This window comes from Gracilinanus agilis, chromosome 2, assembly GCF_016433145.1.
Source record: "Gracilinanus agilis isolate LMUSP501 chromosome 2, AgileGrace, whole genome shotgun sequence".
Taxonomy (NCBI): domain Eukaryota; kingdom Metazoa; phylum Chordata; class Mammalia; order Didelphimorphia; family Didelphidae; genus Gracilinanus; species Gracilinanus agilis.
In genome coordinates, this window is record NC_058131.1 from 42,376,430 (window position 1) to 42,401,343 (window position 24,914).

At 45.5% G+C, this 24,914-nt stretch overlaps 1 protein-coding gene across 1 annotated transcript; it reads left to right on the forward strand.

The window, feature by feature from the left end:
* The first annotated feature begins 63 nt into the window (after window positions 1-63).
* AARS1 (alanyl-tRNA synthetase 1) lies at window positions 64-24,914 on the forward strand. The gene is made up of 21 exons (XM_044663112.1): window positions 64-111; window positions 3,409-3,572; window positions 4,958-5,146; window positions 5,404-5,549; window positions 9,991-10,182; window positions 11,000-11,144; window positions 12,043-12,188; window positions 14,781-14,889; window positions 15,001-15,151; window positions 15,612-15,736; window positions 15,874-16,018; window positions 16,621-16,799; window positions 17,121-17,234; window positions 19,292-19,498; window positions 19,782-19,966; window positions 22,466-22,574; window positions 23,095-23,208; window positions 23,554-23,673; window positions 23,925-24,011; window positions 24,249-24,362; window positions 24,520-24,914. The coding sequence occupies exons 2-21, from the start codon at window positions 3,429-3,431 to the stop codon at window positions 24,703-24,705; spliced, it is 2,907 nt and encodes a 968-aa protein (XP_044519047.1). The 5' UTR covers window positions 64-111; window positions 3,409-3,428; the 3' UTR covers window positions 24,706-24,914.

Sequence of the window (24,914 nt, forward strand, 5' to 3'; positions counted from 1 at the left end):
CACTTTCCGTGCTCTCATTCTGATTGGAGGGTGGGCGGGACTGCTGGCGGCATTTGCGTGGGGCTGAGCGGCGCAGGAGCTGCGGGAGAAGAGGAGGCTTCTGCTGCGCAGGTAACGGCCTCGTGGCTGTGGCGGCCGAGCTGTCCGGGGCGCTGGGAGCTGGGAGCTGGGAGCTGGGAGGCGGGGACCTGCTCCGATGGGACCGCGTCGTGGAGGGGCCCGGGGAATGGAAATCTCCGCCGGCGGCCGGGGCGGGAGGATCCCTGGGTCCCTCGCCCTTCCCCCTCGGTCTCTCCAGGCGCCTCCGGGCACCGTGCGCTGCGGGATTGGGTGGGTAGGGGCGGCTCTCGGGATGGCGGAGCACGGCAGCAGCGGCACCCCGCTCTCGCTCCCAAGGTTCCCTCCCCTCTGGCGCCCCCAACCGGGGCCACTTATTTGGCAATGGTATGGGTGCCTCCAAATGTGGGACTGGGAGACGCTCTAGCTGAGCCTGGGGACACGGTGCTACGAGGCGGATCTAGGAAGCAGCAGGGCCTGCAGACCGAAGGTCCTGGGTGCAAATGTGGCCTTTTGACAGTCCCTAGCCGTGAAACCCTGGGCAAGTCACTTAACCTTAATGACCTAGCCCTTACCACTCTTACTCGAGGGAACTGATACTTACTATCCATTCTAAGAAAGAAGGTGGGGCAGCCAGGTGGTCCCCTGGATAGAGAGCCAGCTCTGGAGATGGGAGGTCCTGCGATCAATTCTGGCCTCAGACACTTCCAAGCTTTGTGACCCTGGGCAAGTCACTTAACCTTCACTTCTCAGCCCTTGCCCCTCTTCTGCCTTGGAATCGATACTGATTTTATTGGGTTAAAAAGAAAATTTCAGTCTTTGGTATCTGCAAATTCATCCCTCTTGGGCTCATAAGATCATAAGATCATAACTGTGTTTCCACTGATGGCAGGGCAATAAATATATAGTTGTCACTATTCAGAAGGATAGGTGTGATGACATCCGTGTTAATACTGAATTGGTTTGTATTTTATTGATAGCTTTTGTTTTTACATTGCTTTCATTTTCATTACCCTTTTGTCATAGAATCAATACTAAGTATTGGTTTAATGGTAAGGGCTAGGCAATGAGGGGTAAGTGGCTTACCCAGGGTCACACAGCTAGGAAGTGACTGAGGTCAAACTTGAACCCAGGACTTTCTGTCTTCCCATCTGGCGCTCTACTATTGTGCCACCTAGCCACCTCACCTTTAATTTCTAAGTTACTATCAAGCATTTCATACCTTGAGTTAAAGAATAAAAAAAGAGAAAGGGAAGGGATGTTGGGGGGAAGCAGTTAGCAAAACCAACCAACATGTATACCTATTGGATCTGAAAACAAATACAGTATTAGGCATGCAGAAGCCTCCTCTTGTGCAAAGAAGTACTATATTTGGGCTCTTCCATAGGGCCACGCTTGTCCTTTATCATTATACAATGCTCAGTTCCCTTTTTTGTTACCTGGTCAAGAAAATTAATTGGCTTCTTATTACCCCTAGAGTAAAATACATAGTGGTCTGACTCTTAAAAGTGCTTCCTAGGTTGGTTCCAGCCTATCTTCCAAAGCTGTTAATATGCATTATTTCCCATTGCACACTGCAGGTTTTGGAGACTCATCAATTGTCTCCTAGCCTGCCTGGTCCTTATTTGTAATGGAATGCATTTCCTTCCTTATGATAATCTTGAATCCTTGACTTCTTTCTTTTTTTTTAACCCTTACCTTCTGTCTTAGAAGCAGTCCTGTGTTTTGATTCTAAGGCTGAAGAGTTGGAAGGGCTAGGCAATGAGGGTTAAATGACTTGTGCAGGGTCACACAGCTAGGAAGTGTCTGAGGCCAGATCTGAACTCAGGACCATCTGGCTCTCAATCCACTGAGCCACCTAGCTGCCCCAACTCTTATATTCTTTCAGGGTCCAGAGTCATACTATAAAGAAACTACAAAAGATTAATTGATAGAGAAAAACAAAGGCTATTGGAAGGAACTTTTAAAACCCTCTAGTCTGTTGCTGTCATTTTCTAGATTCAATCTCTAAAATGCTGCTTCGCACTGGAATCATTTCTTTTTTTTAAGCCCTTACCTTCTGTCTTAGTATCAGTTCTAAGACAAAAGAGTAGCAAAGACTGGGCAATCAAGGGTCTCTGGGCATTAGAAAGTGTTTAAGGCCAGGTTTGAACCCAGGTCCTCCTGACTCTAGGCCTAGTGTTCTATACTACCCTAGCTGCCTCTGGAACTATTTCTTGATTCTCTTAGTGATTAATATGTTCTCATTTCACCTCAAGTTCTTTATTTACATGGTTTTTCTTTAGCATTTGTGTTCTGTAAAAGATTTTATGGGTGTAAATTGTTTTTCTGATACTTTTCAGGTAGATGAAATGGCATTTGGAAAGTTGAATTTAACCTTTAACCTTATGACAAGGAATGACTTATTATCGACTTGAATCTACCACTTTCCTATAGATCACTGAAGTGTAGCCTGTATAATCAAGATCTAGAAACATACATGCAGTGATATAATAATATTCAGTACATCCAAGCATAGAAACAACTGAGGAAGGGCTTATATTTAACAATAATGGAGAAAAGTAGAATGAGGTCTAGGAAAAGTTAGGTTTAGGTCAACATCTTATACTATCAACTACAATAATTCTAAGTACTAAATACAGGGGGGAATGCATTGAACTTGGGAGTCCTGAGAACTGTCCAAGCTTTGACTTTAGTTATTGCCTTTGTGACTCAGAGTGAGTTGTCTACCCGCTCTGTGCCTCTGAAATGAAGTGGAACTAGAATGACCTCAGGTTCCTAGACACTCTAGTTCTCTGCTCTTAAGATCTTTTTTGAGATCCCCTTTGTACCTTGTCTATATTCTGATTGTATACTCTCATTGTGCTCTCAAAACCATTGCATAACCTTGTCTCTAAAGGAAAGTTTGCCTTTTTCTGTTCATCTGTAGTCTCTCAAGGAGAATTTGCTCTTTATTGTTCTATGGTGCTTAGGAGCCTAATAGAAGTGGCATGCTCCCTTCAGGCCTAAGTATCCTGAGGCTTGTACATTTATTTGGGGGGAAGGCGGAGGGGGTGGGTAAAAACTTGGAGTCCTTGGTATTTAGAAAATATTTTTTAGTTGAATTGAACTCCATGATGGCTACAAAGATTGGGGTGAGGGTTAAAGAAGAAAGAATGTATGATGGCGCATGGAGCTGCTCAATACTTAATTTTCTCAGTAATTTTAAGCTCTTCAGCAATTCTGGAATTAGTACCATTTCCTATGTTCTGATTTGACTTGTCTTGAAATCCCAGAACCTCATGTAAATGAGTCTTTTAATCGATAGTTCCAGATTCTATTAACATTTACTTCCTCTATATTTCTGATCAGTTTTGGGTGATAATTTCAAGATGGAGTCAACATTAACTGCCAGTGAGATCCGCCGGCGGTTTATTGATTTCTTCAAGAGAAACCAGCATACCTATGTCCATTCATCTGCCACAATACCACTGGATGATCCCACTCTTCTTTTTGCCAATGCAGGCATGAACCAGGTAGGCTTACTCAAAGCCTGGGGAGTTCTGGGATAATTTGCTTTTCTTAAGATGTTTACCCTAAAGAAATAATGAGAAAAGAAATGGTTCCCACAGAGATATCAAAGATAGGACATGCTTCAGTTTTTTGGGAGAGGAGGAATATAGACTTGCCTCATTAGTTGGGTTATTTTTAATCAAGATGTATTTTTTATGAAAATAGCTAACATTTTTATAGCATTACTTATGTGCCAAGCACTGTGCTAGGCACTTTACAGTGAATTTGTCATTTGAGCCTTACAAAGAACTATAGGACTCAAATTTTATACATTTTTGCTCTTTTAATTGACCTTCCAGAGTTTTTTGGTATTCTCAGGCAAAACTGCTTTTATCACCATCTCAATCCATATCCCAGTGCTTTTGATGCTTTTGCGACAGTAGCTGATAATCTATGATTTCCATTTGCAAAAGTTGGACTATTAAAGAAATTTACCAAAATTTAAAGGTTTTGTTTCTCCAGAGGAGGAGTTGCAGTTTCCTCAAATGTGTAAAAGCAGAATCATAGCTTTAGAGTTTGGAGAGATTTTTAGAGGCCATCTAATCCAGGACCTTCAATTTACAGTTGAGGAAACTAAGACCGGGAAAGGGATTAAGCAATTTGGCCAGAAGCATTTCTCAGTCAAGAAGTACAGGTGGGATCTGACCCTGGGTTGTCTAACTACCCAATCCATTGCTCTTTCCACTCTATACTATTCTTGTGCTTCTGAAATGTTATGTGGCCCATTTAATCAGAGGAATTACAGTAATGGAAAAAGCCCTGGTGCCATTTCCTTGATTGATTGCCTGACTGGGCTTTCATTGTCATCAACTTGTGCCTTCCCTTCTCTAAGTTTTAGATGACTACCTTCTAGCTATTGAGTTCTGTGAGTCTCAGTCTTTGATTCTGCCTAATTATTTTAAGGAATAGATTGAAATAACAGATAATTGACCCTGAGTAAATTTTCCTTAGTGTTGTTCATGTTACCAGGCATATTCAAAGAATTCTATAATTTCTTATTCTGCTCCCCTAAGGTTCTTTCTAAAAGATAAACAAGCTTTGGCTGGAGAGATTTTGCTAAATATCAGTAATGAGATTCATGTTTCCCTGACATCCTTTCTGTAGGACAGGCTGGAATTTTTTTTCCCCCAGACCATTCTTCATCAGAAAGAGGGCAGTGAAAACTGTACTGACCTTCTAGAAACATTTCCTGTTGTCAGCTGAGTGTCTCCATTACTTTTTCTTGCCCCATGGCCTTTGGGACCCTGGATAAAGAGCAGTATTTTCAAGTATGTGTGTGAGCCTGATGTGTATAACCCAACTTTTGAGTTCTTAAGTAGTTTCTGATGTCTCCCCTTTTCTCCTCTAGTTCAAACCCATCTTCCTCAACACAATTGACCCCTCTCACCCGATGGCCAAGTTGAGCAGAGCTGCCAACACTCAGAAGTGTATCCGAGCTGGGGGCAAGCACAACGACCTGGATGATGTGGGGAAGGATGTTTATCACCACACCTTCTTTGAGATGTTGGGTTCCTGGTCTTTTGGGGATTATTTTAAGGTAAACCATGTCCTGCTGTTGAATAGAAGAGGCATTGAATTGAGAGAACCCCCCTGTTCATTTTCACCATAGAAAAGTATCTCAAAGAGTCTGTACTTTGATAATTTCCAGTTTGCCACACATGTTTCTTGCAGTGTTCTGCCTGAACCATGTGACTTTCACATGCAGAATGCTTGTTTGCTGCTCTCCATGAGTCTAGGAGTGGTTTTTTAACAGCACAGAATGATTAATTTTGCTAACTCTTGTCCTTTATGCAGGAGCTTGCCTGTAAGATGGCCTTGGAGCTTCTTACCCAAGAGTTTGGCATCCCTGTAGACAGGCTCTATGTCACCTACTTCGGGGGAAATGAAGCAGCTGGTTTAGAACCAGACTTAGAATGCAAGCAGATCTGGCAGAACTTGGGGTAAGAATGCATGCAGCCCGCTGAGAAGATGAATGAGCGCAGAGGGCTTTTTCAGCTAAAGAACTGATGTTTGGGGTTCGTGTTTTAGCCCATTTCTCTTGTGTCACCATAGTTAGCTTCAAGCTTTGAGTCAGGGGAATTCACTTCTTTGTCCCTTGCTACATACCTAGGCAGCTTGTTGCTCAACGCTCTCCTTAGTTTTTTATGAAACCAGTTTGCCTGTGAAGAAATGTAAAATTATTCATGGAGAACAGGGAAATGTGGGAGGACCCAAAAATGCCTCTAAAACATACCATAACTTGCTATGTTTCCCTACTCTCTGAGTCTGTGTGTAGCTGGTCAACAGTCTATTTGTTAAGGGCTGAACACTTATGGGGAGGTGGGGGGGTGGAGACAGGTTCTTTTGTCAAGACCTCTGACTTCATTGGTGCAGGGAAATCCCTTTGGGATGGTGACCTTCTCTACCATGGCAGAGAGCAGTTACTCTGTGTGTACATACGTACACATCTGAAAAGTCCTAATGTCCCTTGAACAAAGGGAAGGCAGTGAGTGGAGGATACTAGGGAGGATGGTCTCTGGGTTAGATACTGTGCATGGTTGAATGAGGATTCAGTAGATAAGAGTTTTAGTCCCAAGCCCCTCAGGTCTTAGCTGCACAATCTTGGATGAGGCACTTACCTTCTCTCAGATTTTGCTACCCTGTTATCCAGGGCTTTAAGGTACCCAATAAATTAATGAATTTGATGTGCTTTGGAAAATGAAAAGTACTGAACAATTATGAAATAATGTTATTAAATTTAAGAAAAGAGGATGAGACTTAGGTTATGGAAAGTCTTGAAAACTAGCATGTGGTAATTAAGAGAATTCATTTTGTCCTGAGCAGGGGAACAAAGTATTAACAATGAGGTTTACAAAAATTTTCTTCTAGACTTCAGGAGAGAATGGAGGAAATGGGCTAGAAGAAGAGAGAAGAGGCATTTAGGTGGCTCTTTGGCCTTAGATACTTCCCAGCTGTGTGTCCCTGGGCAAGTCACTTAACCCTAGTTGTCTAGCCCTTACCACTCTTCTGCCTTAGAGGTTGTTTTTTTTTTTTTTAAACACACTGATTAATACAGTAGAGACAGAAATCCAACTAAGAGGTTGTTGAAATCATTGACAATTGATGTGATGAAGTCTCAAAGTAAAGAATTTTTGGTAGGAATAAAGAGTAAAAAGTGAATCCAACAGACACTGAAGAAATAAAAGGATTTTTAAAATTTTGGATATAGAGTCTGGTGCAGAGGGGGAAAGTAAACCATATTTCTGAAATTTTATATACTGAGAGAATTAAAGCCTGATACTATATCTAATGGAATTGAGTGAGTAAACTAGTTGGGATAGGGAACCTGAGGATTATTTTAGTTCTGGGTATGTTGAATTTGAGGTGACTGGGACAAAACCATAAGAAGGGATCAAGTGGTGATTTTCCTATTCATCTTTCAGGTTATCTTTCAATGAACAAGCATTTATTTTCTCTCCCTCTCACCTCCACTTCACATTTCATTCTACCTCCCTGAAATCTTTAATATGTTTATTAATGTCTTCTGCTCCTTACTATCCTGCCAAAACCTTAGCTTACTTAAGCTCTCATTCCCCCCCTCTGGCCTATTTCAACAGCCTCTAATTGATCTGTCTGCTTCCAGTCTGAGCCCTCTCCTTCACCCAGCTTTCGAAATCATAGACCTGACAAGGTTCCTCATCTGCTCAGAGATCTTGAGTGGTATTATTATGTATTTTTATCCAGGATAAACGACAGTCTCCTCCGTGTACCTTGGAAGGCCTTCCACAGTCTGGCTCCTGGCCACATTCCTATGTTATCTCACACCATTCTCTTCTGCATTAGGAATTCCCCAAACCAAATATTTTATCTGTCACTCCCTCCTCATCTCTACCTCTCAAACTAAAATTCAGGATTTAACTCTGCCACAACTGTCTCTGTCGAGTCTTCCCTGACCTTCCCTCAGTTGTTTAGTGCTTTCTCTCTCTTTAAATTGCCTTGATTTATATATCTGTTTTTCTGTTGTATCCCTCCCTGCCCTGAACAGAATCTAGTCATACAAGGCATAATCCCTCCCACAGTTATTTGATCTATGTTTGATCATGACAAAGAGGTTGAAGGCCATTCATTTTCAGTTGTGTCTGACCCTTCATGACCCCAATTGGGGTTTTCTTGGCAAAGATCCCGGAGTGGATTACCATTTCTTCTCCAGCCCATTTTCAGATGAGGAAGCTGAGGCAAACAGGGTTAAATGACTTACCCAGAGACACACAGAAAGTGTCTGAGCCCCTGATTTGAACTCAGATGAGTCTTCCTGGTTCTTAGTAAATGTATGTTGAATTTGGCATAAAATTGGAGTTAGGACTGCTTTATAAAGTCCATCATGTTAAGTGGTTTGTCTGTTGTTCTCTCCTAATGGAGTTAGACAATCCCAGCAAAATTTCTAGGAGACTCAAAAGGCTTATATTTTACCTTCAAAGAGAATTATTCTGCCAAGTTATCCTGGCTCATTTATTATGTGGAAACTTAGATTTAGTAGTTGTCAGTGAGTGGTCATTTCATAAATTTATTTTTAATATACACATTTTAAAAATAAATGAAAGTGGATTATAACCTTGTTATTTGGGGGGTTTTATGTGTATTACTACAGCCAGGATTGTAACAAGGTTCTATATTGTCTTCTGGACTTTTTTCTTTGGGTAGTTTAAAGAAATCTTGTTTTTATTTTCATAGTTGTAGTATATGTGTATTGTGATTGTCCTCATGCTCTCTTTATCAGTTCACATATCTTCCACACATTTCTGTTGCTCTTCATATTTGACACTTCTTAAGGGTCGTTATACTGTGGTTTCCCCACCTGGTCCCTGATCCGCACAAGTTGTTTACAGTTTGGAGTTATTCTGAAGTCTTGCTGATTCTGTTTCTTTAGCAGCAGTTGGATTCCTGTCTTCCTCTCCATTCACATTCCTCACCCTAGTTGAGATCCTCATCAGCAGTTTGTTAGACTGTTTGTTGCCGTAGGTAGCCTCTTCATTGTTCCCCGTGCTTCCAACTCTTCTCCTTCACAGAGGACATAGCTGTTTGCCACACAGTCACTAAACTTTTAAGAAAATTACAGATTCCATTCCCTCTAACACTGCAGTTGCTTCCTCATATCTTCAACACCAGCCCCATAGAACCTTCCCTTGTGACAAAGGAAAATGGGCATCTAACAGCCTACCTACCCTAACTCCCACTTCTCTACCTTGAGGTAAGAAGTGCATTTCCTTGTTTGAGCTGGACATCCCACCTCCAAGGTCCACGCCTGGGTACAGACTGCTCTGACCTCACATTTGGCTTCTTTTAGTCCCTGATTTCCTTGAAGGCTCAGTTCCAGGGTCATCTCTTTGGGGAATCCTTTTCTGCCCCACTTTTGTGCCTTTCTCAGTTTGTCTTGTACTTAGGTTCCCATGGCTATGTTGTATCTCCTACTCAGAATGTAGGCTCCTTGAGAGCAGGAATGTTCTAATTTTAATATTCGTATGGCTACAATTCTGTTCTGTGTCTTATGGGAAAAAATATTTATTAATTTGAATGATGCTACTAAGAATATTTTTTTTATATTTCATAAGATTTATTAATAATCACTTGAAGTAAAAGAAATAAAAGAACAAAAGTAAAACCCTGAATAAAGAAAAGTTTTCCTAGCTACATTCGCAGGAAAAGAGAGCGAGGGGTGGGGTCACACACAAACTTTATCTCCAAAACATAAGGACATAATGTGAGAAAGAACATGGGAAGCTGGGATTTTGAGTCCTGGGGAGCAGATTCTAATTATAAACAGGGAAGCAGTTTGGGTTTTATAATTTTGGAAAACACATGTTGAAAATTATTATTGCATGTAATTAGGAAAATAAAAAATTATATAGTTTTCAGTTTTTTGTTTCATTTTGTTGTTTTTTTCCTATATTTTTTGTAGTCATTGTTTATATTCTTTTCCTATATATTTCACCCTGCATGAGTTCATATGTCTTTTTTTTTTTTATTTTGCTGAAATTTTTTTTAAACATTTATTAATAATTAAGAATATCTTTTTGACAGAGGTCTTTTTTTCCTATTAGGGACAGACATCCCTGTGGCATAGCCCTGGTAGTGAGGTCAAAAGAGAGAAACAGTTCAGTGTCTCTTATTGTATAATGCTGTTTTGTTTTTTTAAAAAGCATGCTCCAAGTCACTGCCCCACCAGTGGCATAATCAGGAGGTTGGCATTTTCCACAGCCTTTCCAGCATTGTTGGATTATTTGTACCTAACATTACTGATTTCCTCAGTGTAAAGTGAATTGCCTTCTTGTTAGATCTTGCCCAGAACTGCATTATTCGGGTTTGGGTGAATATATTTCTTTGATAGAGGATCTTTTTGTGCAGATTGGATGATAGCAAGATTCTTCCTGGAAACATGAAGGATAATTTCTGGGAAATGGGTGACACTGGCCCATGTGGACCCTGCAGTGAGATCCATTATGACCGGATTGGTGGCCGGGATGCCGCACACCTTGTCAATCAGGATGACCCAAATGTGCTGGAGATCTGGAATCTTGTGTTTATCCAATTCAACAGGTGAGGTATTATCCTTACTTCCTTCATAGGAACATGTCAGAAAATCTATATATCTGCTGTGAGACAACCAATGCTTGGCCTAGAAAGAGATGGAGTGCTAATCTAATGTAGGGAGACCTGGGCCCAAGTCCTGCCTATGACATACAGCCTGGATGACCCTGGGCAAAACGGCTTCACTTCTTACTGCCCCAAGCATTTCACTAAGACTGAATGTTAAGGGCTGATGAAAGAGCTTTCTCCTTAGGAGTGCCCTTTTGCAAAGAAATCAGACGCCTGCTAGAGAATTTTGCTAAATGTGGGATCTTTCTTTCAGACCTGACAAAGAAAGAGAATAACAAAGTGAGAAATGAGATGGTATTTTCCAAGATATCCTTCTAATTCTACTGTCTTAGGAGCTTTTACGAGCTGAAACTTTCCCTTTTTAGATGTTGACGCTAAAATGGGAAAAGCACTAGAGGAATGGGACTGTCCCATCAAGGGAAAGACTTTTCTTTTTATTTTGTTTTTCTTCTGGCAAAAAGAAAAAAGTCAGGTCTGTTTTTAAAATTGTAATATTCTCATTGTGATGACTACCTGCCATCTTAACCAAGTTCTGTTTTATAGCTAGAAAAGTTCATAACATTCCCCAGAAGTCTCATTTTGGCTTAAGTTTGCTATTTTAAAACTAACTTCTTAGAATTTCAGTTTTATCTCAACTATTCCTACCATGGGAAAAGAAATGGTCACAGTTTGGAAATGACCCCATACAGTATTTGTTTCAAAGATGACAGCAGCCTGGACCCCCTGTCTCATCTTTGGCTTTCTCTGAATCATGCAGGGAAGCTGATGGCAGCCTGAAACCTCTTCCCAAGAAGAGCATTGATACAGGGATGGGCCTGGAGCGTCTGGTGTCTGTGTTACAGAACAAGATGTCCAACTATGATACGGACCTATTCATCCCTTACTTTGAAGCCATTCAGAAGGTATGAGACTGGTTCCCGTAGAGATTGGCTCAACCAAAATTAAGGTTTGTTCCCTTTATCTTCAGGCTGGATGCCCAAAAGTGTGGCCAAAGATTCATTCAACAACTATTTATTAAGCTCCTATTATGTACAAACCACTCTACTAAGAGGTGGGAGGGATGAGCACAAGCTCTGCTCCTAGGAGCTTGTCACTGAGTGTTTCACATTCTACTCTTTAGCCTCTCCTTTGTCCAGTTTCTGATTGGCCAAGACCGAGCCTGAGAAGAGCTTGGGGTCCTTCTCTAAATGTTTCTTTGACACCTAGCTTGCCACTGACTTGGGGCCTGAGTAAGGAGCCCCACCAGCATGTCAGTGTGTGAAATGTCTCCCATCACAGAATTCCAGTTCTAGAGCAGGAAAGGTCCTTCATAGCTATCACCCAGAAGGAATCCATACTATAACATAATGGACAAAGTCTACCCTGACTGCTCGAAGACCCCTGATGATGGAGAGCCTATCCCCTCTGAAAATGGACTGTCCCACTATGGGGCAGCTCTGATGCCTGGGAAGTTTTTTATAATATTAAACTTCAACTGGCCTCTATATCATCCTTGCATTTTTCTGAGTTCTGTTCTCTGGTGCCAATTGAGACCACCTAATCCTCCTTCCAGGTTACAGATGTTCTTTTTTAACATTTTTTCAAATTACATGTAAAAAACCAATTTTTTTTAAATTTTGAGTTCCAAATTCTATCCCCCCCTCTCCTCCCTAATTGAGATGGCAAACTGTTTGATACTGGTTGTATACCACATCATGGTCTTGCAAATACTCTAAAGAAACTATTATTCCTCCTGAATTTTCTTTTCTCTAAGTTAAACGCCACCATTCTTTTGGCCAATCCTATATTTTTTCTTCACAGGGCACTGGTGCTCGGCAGTACACAGGTTGTGTTGGTACTGATGATGTGGATGGGATAGACATGGCTTACCGTGTGCTGGCTGACCATGCACGTACCATCACAGTGGCCTTGGCTGATGGGGGCAGACCAGACAATACAGGCCGGGGGTAAGTACACAGATGGGAGGCCTGAACAGATCCTTACCAGGCTCATGATTCATTATCAGAGGGAGAAGGAATTCTGTGCCTCTTCAAGGACTGAGTAAATCCAAATTTCCCCCCCATATTCATTGCCTGTAGCCATTGAGTATAAGGTGATAGGTTGTTTTTTACCAACCCAGAATATTTGGAGAAAGCATTTCTGTTGAGAAAATCCATTGAGAATATTTTCCTTTAACCCAGTTTTTGTTTGTTATATGCTTAAAAATTAAAGTTAGGAAATTTAAAAGTCAATTAATTTGATGCAGTTAAGGCCAGTCGGTCATTAATTAATAAAAAAGAGTCTGCTGCCGGGCAGCTTGGTGGATTGAGAACCAGACCTAGAGACTGGAGGACCTGGGTTCAAATTTGGCCTCAGATATTTATTAGCTGTGCTACCCTTGGCAAGTCACTTAACCCCCATTGCCTAGCCCTTTCTGCTCTTCTGCTTTGGAACCAATATGAAGTATTGATTCTAAGATGGAAGGTATGGGTTTTTTTAAAAAATCTGCTGTGTGCCTTACATTGTGCCAAACACAGGGATATAAAGACAGACAGACAAGGAGGTCACAGGCTAATGGAGGAGACAGCATGCCAAGAACTCAGAGCAAACAAAGTATAGACAGGATAAATGAGAGATAAGGGACTAGCATTAAGGGGTTCAGGGAAAGGCTTGTCATAGAAAGTGAGTTCTGGCCAGGACCTGAAGGAAGCTAAGAGACAGATGAGGGAGTGGAGAGGATTCCAGGGAAGGCAGGAAAGCCAGCGTCGCTGCATATAAGGAGAAGAGGAAGGTGCAAAACATTGGCAAGGAAAGAAAGAACCAGGTGGTGAAGGACCTTGAAGCCAAGGATTTCCTGTGTGATTCTCAAGGTGATTGGGAGCCACTGCAGTTTACTAGTCGGGGAGTACCATGGTCAGGCCTGTATTTTAAGAACAGCTTATCAGCTGAATGGAGAATGTATCAAAGGAGGGAGAGACTTAGGGCAAGCAGAGCCCTGCAATTCTGGAAGTTAGGAGAGAGGAAGATTGGATAGGTAATTCTGTAAAGGGGAAAAATTATGGTTGACTAAATATTAAAAAAGTGGTGTTTACCAGGAATTGAATTAATATCAATCCCAAATGATTTTTTAGCAACTTATTTATAAAATATAGAAAAGAGTGAAAGTTGAGAAGTGAGAAGAGGGAAGAATAAGAGATCTAGCTTAATGAACTAGATTATGTGTTCAAGCCTTGGCTTTACACTGGCAGGGCTCCAGAGGCCCTAGCCAGAGAGCCTAAAAGTCATTTAACAAGGGTTTTAGCCACAAGGCCTCCTCTCAATCAAGGGCCCCTCTGGAGGCTAGTACTTCCAGGGAAACTAAGGAAGGGAGTCAGCCTTTTTTCATTCACCATATGGTAGTTGAAAAGGAGATTTAAGAACAGTCTCACCAAGTCCAAGGTCTCAGCCAGAGCTCCTCCAGGTCCAGTTCAAGGCCAAAGAGTGTGAGCTCCCCAGAAGTCCTTTCAATTTATCAAGACCATTTCTTTCATCACTTCCTGTGCCTTCTTCCCATTTCAGGAGTACCAAGTACAACAAAGGCTTTGTTGAGGACTGCCAAGGGGACAGTCAATAAATTCTGATCCTGTTACCCACTCTTCCACAAAATGGGTCACAGACCTCCCTCACGTGAAGATTAAGTGGTGGTGTTTACACTTTTGGTGATTAAATCTAGAAATGGGCAGGGTAGAATTAATTCCATCTTTACAATCCCCCCCCCCCATCATTTGGGAGACTCATTTCCCCAATTGATCATTTGACATAATCATCTTGTACCTCTAAAAATCTTCTAACTAGAATAGTTAGAGATAAGAGGGAAATAGGAGAGAGAGAGCAAGTGCACAAGAGCAAAACCAATGTTTTGTTAGGCACATTGACAAAAAGCCACTTGGGGGCAATCCCCTTTGGCATAAGATAATTGTGTTCAACCCCCTTCAGTTCAATTGTACCTTAAAGTTCATCCTGGTTGATGCTGTGTAGGTTTCTACAGGCATCTTTCTCCAAATAGTTCATTTTTTGGATTCAAAGAGTTATTAGCAAACTTCTTTTTCCTGAAATTTTTCTTGAATGAAATTTTAAATCTTGGATTTTTATGAAAATACAATTCTGAGAATGATCAATACAAAGAATATATAATAGAGATTTTTAGCTATGGGAGAAAATCCTCCATGTGGGTTACTTAGTGCTTAGAAACCAGAGGAAATGGCCTTTGGATTATGACTTGAGAGCATGGCAAGTTTCCTTACAGGACCAGGAAGTGCTGGTGTAATACATGCATTTTCTGGTTTGCCTTCAGTGGTCTTTAGAGTATACTTGGTACATAGCCTGCCTTGAACCTGTTCTCATATTTATTTACAAATATGGCCATAAGTTCTGCTGGAGGCAGTGCTGAGGCTTTGGGAAGATATTACAAGGTGAGTAAACAGAAGTCTTCCCAAAGGGTAGGGAACAGGTTACTTGAATTGTGACTAATCTGGCCTGGAGCGTCTCTCAGTACTTGACCAAGTTTGATCTCCTCCTAGGTATGTTCTGAGGCGCATTCTTCGGCGGGCAGTTAGATACTCCCATGAGAAGCTCAATGCCAAAAGGGGTTTCTTTGCTACACTTGTGGATGTGGTCGTCCAATCGTTGGTATGTCTGTCCTTTTAATAAAGCAAGAGCCCTGAGTGGGGAGATGGTTCCATGCTGGCCGGTGGCCATCACAGCCTCCCCAGACCCATCTTCTTGTTTCCCCTATAATAGGGTGATGCCTTTCCTGAGCTAAAGAAGGACCCAGAAATGGTGAAGGACATCATTAATGAAGAAGAGGTACAGTTTCTGAAGACCCTGAGCAGAGGGCGACGCATCCTGGACAGGAAGATTCAAAGTCTGGGAGATTGTAAAATAATACCAGGTGAGGACCAATTTTCTTCCTTTCACGTCCAAGCCTTACTTTCTTAGTATCAATTCTAAGACAGAAGAGCTGCAAGGCCTAGGCAGTTAGGGTTAAATGGGTCACACAACTAGGACACCGGTGTCTGAGGCCAGGTTTGAACCCAGGACTTCCCGACTCCAGACCTATCCACTGAGCTCCATAGCTGCCCCCAGGCCTGACTTCCAAACCAATAATGACTGGCTTCCATGGCTACTAAGAGCTTAGTCTTAGCTTGCTTAAACTATTCACTGTGTAATGTGGGATGTTCCTTCTCAGAAGAAAAAAATTCCAGGAAATTCAATATCTCTCACAGGTTAACCCCTTTACATTTCAGTCTTTTCCTTCCCTCATCACTTCCTCCCTCTGGATAAAAAAGGAGCCAGCTCATCAATTCTTCTGATAGAACTCCATCTTCTGTTTGTGCCTATGTTCCTCACAGGTGACACAGCCTGGCTACTCTATGATACCTACGGTTTTCCAGTGGATCTCACTGGACTGATTGCTGAGGAGAAGGGTCTAGTCGTGGATATGGATGGCTTTGAGGAAGAGAGGAAGCTGGCTCAGGTAGAGAGTTTGGATGATGCCATTGAGACAGCCTTCCCACCCATCCCTTTGCAAGGCCAAATTGCTCTTTCCAGGCTTCCTAATAGGACGCTTTAGCAGGTAAAGGGATGACACTTCTTTCTTATTGTTATTGCCAGCTAAAGTCCCAGGGCAAGGGAGCTGGTGGAGAAGACCACATCATGCTGGACATTTATGCCATTGAAGAGCTTCGAAGCAGAGGCCTGGAGGTCACAGATGATTCACTCAAGTATAATTATCAGTCTGACTCCAGTGGCACTTATGGTATGTTTCAATATCTATGTCCCTTCTATCCCACTGACCTGTAATTTTGTTTTTTCTGGAGGCTCTGACTTCCTGGACCCCATCTCTTTGTTTCTCCTATGGCTGCGTAGGATCAACATGGTTGTTCTAGTTTTGTCCTTAAATAAACCTTTGGCTACTGGATTAGGGCAGAGGGCCTAACTCATGAGAGTAATAGGGACTACAGTGAGAATATGCCACTGGACACTTATTGGAAGTTTAAAAAACAGTTCTGCACCTCAGGGTCAGATTCTAGCAAGCTCCCGATTCTAGAATTCTCTAGTTGGAAGAAATCTGGGAAAACATATAGCCAACCTCCATCATTTTCAGATGACGAAACCAACCTAGAAAGGGGAGGTGGCTGAGCTGCCATTGCCTGGCTAGCTTCTGGCCGAACTAGGATTAGCCCCCGAGAGGGCTGACTCTCTGTCCTCTCTGCAGAGAGGTGGGCGTGGCTACACAGCCCAGTAAACACATGGTACCAGTGGGATGACCAGGCCACAGAGATCACAGCTACATGCCCTCCAGGGAGAGCGGCCCAACATTTGACAGCCAAGTTATTGACGTTCCCTTCTTATTCACAGAGTTTGAGAACCCAGTGGCCACCGTGAAGGCCCTGCGCAGGGAGAAGATGTTTGTGGATGAAGTGTCCACGGGCCAAGAGTGTGGCGTGGTGCTAGATAAGACGTGCTTCTATGCTGAGCAAGGAGGGCAGATCTATGACGAAGGCTACCTGGTGAAGGAGGATGACAGTAGTGAGGACGTAAGTGTGACTCCTTCCTCTAAGCCTGACGGGGTCTCTGAAGGGCTGGCCCTGGGCTGTTCCTTCTGCTCTCTTGGGCATGAGGGCCCCAGTTGGGCTGGGGCTGGACTGCAGAGGCAGAAGTCCTAGACACAAACTCAAACCATCCCTCTTTTGGTTTCCCGAGTCTTCAGAAACATTGGGGAGGAAATAATCCAGGCCTAGGTTTCTCTTCGTTGCTCTCACATATTCCCTTTTCCAATTATGGTGATTGATTAAGGATGCTAATTGATTGATAATTGGTCAATGACTGGGTTGCTTTTTTTAACTCCACCCTTTTAGAAAACTGAGTTCACAGTCAAGGATGCTCAGGTTCGAGGAGGATATGTGCTTCACATAGGAACAGTCTATGGGAGCCTGAGAGTGGGGGATCGAGTCCGTCTGTTCATTGATGAGGTGAGTGACCCCAGCTGGCTTTTACAATAAAGTTTTATTGATGTCATTTTTGGTGTCATCTCTCATACCCCTCCCTGAGAACCGTCTCTTATGATAAAGAAGAAAAGAGGACCCAAAAAGGGTCAGGACAGCCAGCCACGGTAGTAAACCAGCCAGTCATTATGTTCCCTCAACTCTACTAAGAATCAATGAGCAGGAAAGGTCAGTGGTGCCCTTAGATGTCCAGGGCTGCCCATGCACTACACTGACCGGCACAGCTCATGCCTCTACCTTATGCTGGCAGGTACAGGGAACAAGCGTCATTCTTTTTCTTTGGAGACACATTTAGTCATTAACTTTTTGCAATATCAAGTTCGGTATTTTTATGTTATTAATTGTGGTACTTTTCATTTACAGTGTTGTAGTTTTCTGGTTCTTCTTCCTTCAGGTTTCATCAATAGTTTAAAGTCCTTCCCAGTTTCTCTGTATTCCTCATGTTTGTCATTTTAAAGCAGTTCCATTGGGGTATCAGTTTGTCTAGCCATCCCCAACTCAGTGAGCATCTATTTTTTCTCCAGTTCTTTGATGCCACAACAAGTACTGCCAGAAATATCTGTGTGTATGTGAGACCTTATTATCAGCAGCATCTTTGGGATTTATGCCTGCCTAGCAGTGGAATCTCTGAGCCTCAGGGCATATATGGACATTTCAGGCATTTTAATTGTATAATTTCAAATGATTTTCCAAAGTGTTTGTACAACTTCACTATCAGGGCATCAGTGTGGCTGTAGTCTTCTGAATGGGCTCCCTGCCTTAGGTCTAGTCCTCTCTTCACACCGAGCTCTCCTACCTGCCATTCCCTACATTTCAGTGACTCCTTATCACCTCAGGGATCAGAGAAACTTCTCATCTTGGCCTTCAAGGCTCTTTATATCCTGATCTTGGCCTTTCTTTCCTATCATTCCCCTCCCTCAACTTGAGTTTCTCAGCCTGACACTCCCTCTTCCCCTCTCTGCCCCTCTGGCTCCAGCTGTGTCCTTGCCAAATTAGGGCTAATAGTTGTAATTATTGGGTATGTAGGAAAGAGAGCAGATGCTCAGGTAATTGGGAAATTCCACATTTCTCAGAGCCTATTGTTGGAGAAGATTAAACTGTTTAGATATCAAATGCTTAAAGTAAATTTGTATCTCATATTGACTTTAGACATTTTCATTATTTAGGTCATAAAACAACCTTTTTCATCTTAAATTGCAGATATGGTATAAGTTAAAGTATATACTAATAATGGGAGGGAAAGAGGCCCTTCCCTCTACCCTGCAGCATCCTTGTCCTCCTTTATAGCCCAGCTCAGAGGCCATTCATTCTCTGCAGCAGATCTTGGCCAGGGCCGGAGCCATCAGCACTTCCCCTTCTAGGGCTCCCTTCTGTCTGCTCTGGGTTGGTCTTGGAGAGTTGCAGTTGTGTGGTTTGCCCATTAGAATGGAAGCTCCCTGTAGGCAATGATTGCTTTTTCTTCTTGTTCCACAATGCTTGGCAGGCTTGGAAGGAGGGAAGCCATTGTTGATGAAGCTCCTCCTTTGTGCCAGGACTGGACTAAGTGCTTTACAGTTATTATTTTATTTGACCCTCAAAGCAACCCCAAGAGGCGGTGCTATAATTATCCCCATTTAGAGATGCTGAAACTGATGCAGGCAAAAATTAAGTGACTTGCCCAGGGTCCCACATCTAGGAAGTGTCTGAGGTTCCAGGTCTAGTCCTCTGTCCACTGTCCTACCAGTGAATTATTAGGTTCTTTATAAATGTTTGCCCATTAATTGAAATCCTTTACTGTAGATATTACTAAAAATTATAATTAATGAAATAATATGGAGGTTTACTAAATCTCAATTCTTAAGTAAATCTTCACTGAGTTATTTCAGATTTTATTAATGACTTTTTTCTTGTTTTTTGTTTTTTTGGGGAGGGTGTAGGGGGGTAGCACCTAAAGCCTTTATATTTTCATAACTTCTTTGGAATTTAGGATCCCCACCCCGCGTCAGCATTGAACTTTAACCCCTACGACTTCTTTCTTCCAACAGCCCCGACGAAGACCTGTCATGAGCAACCACACTGCTACCCACATCCTGAATTTTGCCTTGCGCTCTGTGCTGGGGGAGGCAGACCAGAGGGGCTCCCTGGTGGCACCAGACCGACTCCGCTTTGATTTCACTGCCAAGGGAGCCATGTCCACCCAACAGCTCAGGGAAACAGAAAAGATCGCTAATGGGATGATAGAGGCAGCCAAGGTTTGCTCATTGGCTCTTGCCCTTAAACCTTTCCAGTCCTGACCTCTCCCGCCTCCACCAGTCATTCCCTTGCCCTTTCCTGAGCCTCAGTAGCTGATCAGGCCCCTGGATTCCCCAGCATGTGAAATTCCTCCCTCCCTCCCTTCGCTTTCTGCAGCATAGGAGGCCCACCGAGGAGAGCCAGCCATGGTGTGGAAGTCTACAAGAGCCCCGTCTTCCCCCTCTCCTTCCTGAAGGCCTTGGATTTTCTCTCACCCCATCTGTCTGCTTCTTCCCATCGCAGCCCGTGTATGCCCAGGATTGTCCCCTGGCGGCAGCCAAAGCCATCCAAGGGCTGCGCGCTGTTTTCGATGAAACCTATCCTGACCCGGTGCGTGTAGTCTCCATTGGGATTCCCGTGACCAAGCTGTTAGACGATCCTTCAGGCCCCGCGGGCTCCCTCACTTCAGTGGAATTCTGTGGGGGAACGTGAGTGCCTCGGGGGTACGAGGGCTGGGTTGGGATAAACAGGGAGGCCTCGCAATCCCCAAGAGATGAAATAACAGACGTCGCAAGGAGCTCGCAGTCCTCGTGCCCAGCTGCCAGCTCTGACCCTGTGCCGCTTTCTCTGTTTGTGACTAAAAATAGGCCCAGCGCTACTATTTAGAAGAGTTTTCTGGTCACTCGGATAGGAGCATTCTTTAGGCTGATGCCAGCCATAGGGCTCTGTGTAGATTTAGATTTCGGGAGGCCCAGAGCTCCTTGGCAGCACCTGAAGAAGGTCGTCCTCACAAGTCCTCTTTCCTGACCCAGTAAGTGCTCTTAGACAGCTTCGCCTGCCTGGGGAGGGGGCGCTAAATGAGAGCACACTTACATCGTGGCACCCACTCCAGAGTGAGGACTCGTGCTTGGGTTCGACTGCCCTCGGCTCCAACAGCACGGCCACTTCAGTTTTAGGGGGAAGCCATCATCCCAGGTGGGCCCTATCGGTAAAAGCTGTGCCAGAGACACCACTAAGAATCTGGGGAGGGACGCAAAATGCCTGCAGTTTCAGTCTTTTTTTGTTCAGATGGCTTGTTTTTATAAAGCAGCCAGCAAGCCCCCTCCAAAGCACATTCCTTAGTAGAGTTCAGCTAAATGCCAAAGAACCCCTTGCAGTTTCCCCTCGCAGTTTGTATGTGTTGCAAGTATTTGTCATTTGGGTTCATATTACTTAGAGAAGTTTTACGAGCCACCAAGGGCCGCTATATTCATATGCCAAAGCTCATCTTTCCCCATTTTTGTTATCACAGGTAATATTGCAATGCATATTTCTGTACATAGTCTTTTCTTGCTGTCATTTGCACTTGTAATCCCATAGTTGAGCTTCCGGGTGTGAAATCAATTTAATTTAGAAAGCCTTCTTGCACACTTCTAAATTGTTTTCCCAGAGTTGTTTTTATTTACATTTCTCTGAGTGTTCTTTCTTCCATCCATCAATGTTGAGCCTCCATGAGGCCGTGGTGCCAAAGCATAACTCCTCCTGGGATTTCAGTTTGCTACCCGCCTCTGAGTTCAGTGGATGATTCCGAGCCAGCTTGCTAATTGTAGCCTCTGTCCTTGGCCCTTTCGTGGGCCTGAGGTCTGGCCCCAGCGGACAAGGGTTTTACACTGCTGGCATCTCCTTCCCAAGAGGGCCTTCAGAATAATTATCTTCAGTACCCTTCTCTCTCCTGGGTGATAAACTTCAGTATTCAAGATATTGTTAACAGAATTTTGGATAAGCACATTCAGTGCAGCATTTGCATCTTCTCAAGCCTGTGTTTGTGTCTTTTCAAGAGCTAGTACAGTGCATTGCCCACAGCAAGAATCTAAATGTTTACTTTTTTAGCAAATTTTGAATTCCTTCTTAGCTTGGAGGCAGTTGAGCATCATGTAAAGGACATAGGGCTTGGATTTGAAGATCTGGGATTGAACTGAGTTTCTGCCACTTACTAGCTCTCCTGATTGGATCACAGTATTTTCTGTAAAGTAATGAAATGAGGCCAAGTCATTCCTCAGCTGCCTTTCCCCTTCAGGATTCCATGGATACTAGAGCAGGAAACTGGAGCCATCACACATGTCCACGGGATGATAGGCCTCTTGATGCCCAGAGAATCTGCATGTTTTAAATAGTGAAGTGAGCATAAGCAAGCTGGAAGACAGACTCGAAGGTCCCACCTGCTCATCTCTGTTATTTTACAGAGGCGAAGGTGGATGTGGGCCTCCGAGGAACAGTTTGCTTTCAGAGCACAGAGGCGATGGGCACCAGAGCTGGAATTCACAGCCAGGTCTGATGCTTCCACGCCGCCCTGTGCTGCCGACGCAGGCCGTCCTCCTCCTGTAGCTCTTCTGTTGCGTCCACCTCATTGCTGCTTAGCAAGCATTTCCTTCTTTTTGATCTCTTTTGTTTTTCCATCACCCCACTTTCCACAAGTCCCCTTGCCCATGCCTAGTGGGCACACGAGCTGCTGAGGGCGAACAAGTCGGGGAGCCGTGTTTTCTCGGGCCTTCTTTGGGCAGAGGTGATCGCTCGAGCTGCACGTGGCTCCATGCCTTCTGGATTATTCTTTCCTCTCAGTAGCCTCCCCGAACTCTGTCCGTTGTTCCTCACGGCACAGCAGTGTTCTATTACACTCGGGTTTCCCCGTTGGTGGACACAGGCCTTGTTTCCGGGTCTTTGCACCAACAGAAAGGGCTGCTGGGAATGGCTGGGGATGTCTGCGGGCCCTTCCTTCCCTCTTTGCCCTCCTGAGCAGTGCCCCCCGCCATGGGACCTTGAGGCAGAGGGGGCCGGACTCTACAGTGAAACCAGGCCTCGAGGAACTCTGTGTCCAGGGCGGGTGGGCCTCGGGCACCCTGGGATCCCTGGGGTCAGTAGAGCGGCGTTTAGGAAGCCCTCCTGTGGGACGATCACTGGGGTAGGGACATTTGTATGACTTATTCATTCGGGGCTCTGGTTGGGTTCAGGCACCTGCAGAATTCAAGTCATGCAGGAGCTCTGGTGATCGTGAGCGAGGAAGCCATCGCCAAGGGCATCCGGAGGGTTGTGGCGGTCACTGGTGTCGAGGCACAGAAGGTGAGTGGGGCAGCAGGGAGGGCCGGGCGGCTGGGGGCACAGGATGCTGGGCCGGCATCCTTGAAGGTACCCAAGATCAAATTCTGACTCAGATGCTCACTGCTATGTGGCCCCGGGCAGGTCCCTGAACTTTCTGTCTCAATTCCGTCCATCAAATGGGCATAACGGCAGTGCTGACAGAGTTGTTGGGAGCACCAAATTGGATAAGCAAAGCTTTGAACGTCTTAAAACGTTATACAATATTCGCTGCTACTGTTAACTTCAAAGATGAAGCGCTTCCCAGACTAGAAGGGCTTCTGTGAAGCTGTGGGGCTCCTCTGCCGCTCACCGGCCTAAGTGTCTGAGCAGTGTCTGAAGGGGTGACTCTGGCGACCCCCTCTGGAGCGGGTGGGTCTTTGGAGTACCCGATGGCAGCCTCCGCAGTGGGGCAGCATGGAGAGTCAGACCGGAAATCTGGGAGGTGGCGGGACTGGAGGCGGGCGCTTGTATTGGATTTCCGAGCTCTGGCTCCCCCGTCCAGGCCCTCAGGAAAGCGGACGGCCTGAAGAGCTCTTTGTCTGAGTTGGAAGCCAAAGTGAAGGCCCAGACAGCGCCGAACAAGGACATCCAGAGGGAGATTTCTGACTTTGGCGAGGTATGGATCGGCGGCCCCTCCTGCTCCCTCGGCCAGAGCCCCAGCCATCGGGGGATGTGAGCGCCACGAGGGGCCCTCGGCAGCCCGGCTCCCACATCCGGCTCCGGGGCCTCCTCCGCTCCTTCAGTCTCAGAGCCGGGCCTCCTTCCCAAATCTAGTCAAGTGTGAGCTCGTTTGTAGGGGGCGGCCTCACGTCCAGCTTTCTTGCTTTGCTTCTTTCTCCATGTACCTGACCCTAATGGCAGGCGAATGGGGTGCCTTTGTGGGGGTTCTCTGCCTCAGAAGGGTCGCTGTCCCCTCTGGGCTCTGGCCGCTCAGCGCTCCTCCCCGTCGCTCTCCTTTCAGCTCCTCGCCACCTCGCTTGTTCCCCAGTGGCAGAAGGATGAACTGAGAGAAAGTCTCAAAGCGCTAAAGAAGGTCATGGATGACCTCGACCGGGCCAACAAAGCTGACGTTCAGAAAAGGGTGAGTCCTGGCTCGGGACCGCAGGTGGGCCGAAGGCCTGACGAGGAGGGGTTGGGGGCCTCGGCTGAGCCTGGGCCCCACTGCCGGGAGCCCCCTCACTGCTGCTCCAGGCAGGCTCCCCCGAAGGCCAGGTTCTTGTGGCTCATCTCTCACGTGGTCTTCTTTATTGTTCCAACATGGCCTTAATTAAAATATTAATACTTCTATTCACATCTGTCTGTATCCATTTTAATCATAACACCGGGCTTCAGGTGCTCGAGAAGACCAGGCAGCTCATCGAGAGCCACCCCAACCAGCCGCTGGTCATCATGGAGATGGAGAGCGGCGCTTCGGCCAAGGTAGCTCCCTCGTGCCCCCCAGCGCGCTTGGGAATGTCCAGCCTGGGCCCCGGCTCCTGCCAGGGCTCTGCAGGGACGCTGGAGGGCCGGCAGGAGGCATTCTGGCCGCAGCCGTCAGACGGGCTTAGTGCCAGATCCCTCGTGGGGTGTCTGCTTAGCTCCCGCCGCCCCGAGGCCGAGCCTGGGGAGCCCGCTCTGACGGGCATCCCTGGCTGAGCCCACACCGTCTGCCCACAGGCTCTGAACGAAGCCCTGAAGCTTTTCAAGACGCATTCCCCAGAGACGTCCGCCATGCTCTTCACCGTGGACAGCGAGGCCAACAAGATCATCTGCCTGTGCCAGGTCCCTCAGGTGAGGGCGCCGCGTGGGCCCGGCTCCCTTCCCCTCCCGCCTCCCTGCTCCTGGCCTGGCCGGCGGTGGGCACCTGGGGGATCTCTGGGGGGTGGCTGGTGCCACGAGGCCCCTCTTCCCACCGCTCTCCCTGAGGCTCCTTTTTCTTTTCTCACAGAATGCGGCCAACAAGGGCCTGAAGGCCAGCGAGTGGGTGCAGCAGGTGTCGGGACTGATGGACGGCAAAGGCGGCGGCAAAGACGTGTCGGCCCAGGCCACAGGCAAGAACGTGGGCTGCCTGCAGGAGGCCCTGAGCCTTGCCACATCCTTCGCCCACCTTCGACTGGGAGACCTGAAGAACTGAGCCCTCCGGACACCTCGACCCCCACCCTGACGGGATCCGGAGCAGAACCAGGAGCTCTGGGCCGTCCCAGGCTGAACTCACTCGGGCCTTAGGCCCTGCGTGGCAGCACGCCTGCCCGGGCTCCGTTGCTGCTGCTGTCCCTCCCTTGGCCCCGGCCTCTGCTGAGCCCCTTCCTGTGGGACTAAGATTAAAGTACCCCTTGCGGTGCA

Excerpts from the sequence above, each read along its gene's own strand:
- AARS1 (XM_044663112.1), top strand. The coding sequence starts at position 3,429 with ATGGAGTCAACATTAACTGCCAGTGAGATCCGCCGGCGGTTTATTGAT. Across the intron at positions 19,499-19,781 it reads GGATGATAGAGGCAGCCAAG|CCCGTGTATGCCCAGGATTG; the intron begins GTTTGCTCATTG and ends TTCCCATCGCAG. Across the intron at positions 24,363-24,519 it reads GCCTGTGCCAGGTCCCTCAG|AATGCGGCCAACAAGGGCCT; the intron begins GTGAGGGCGCCG and ends CTTTTCTCACAG.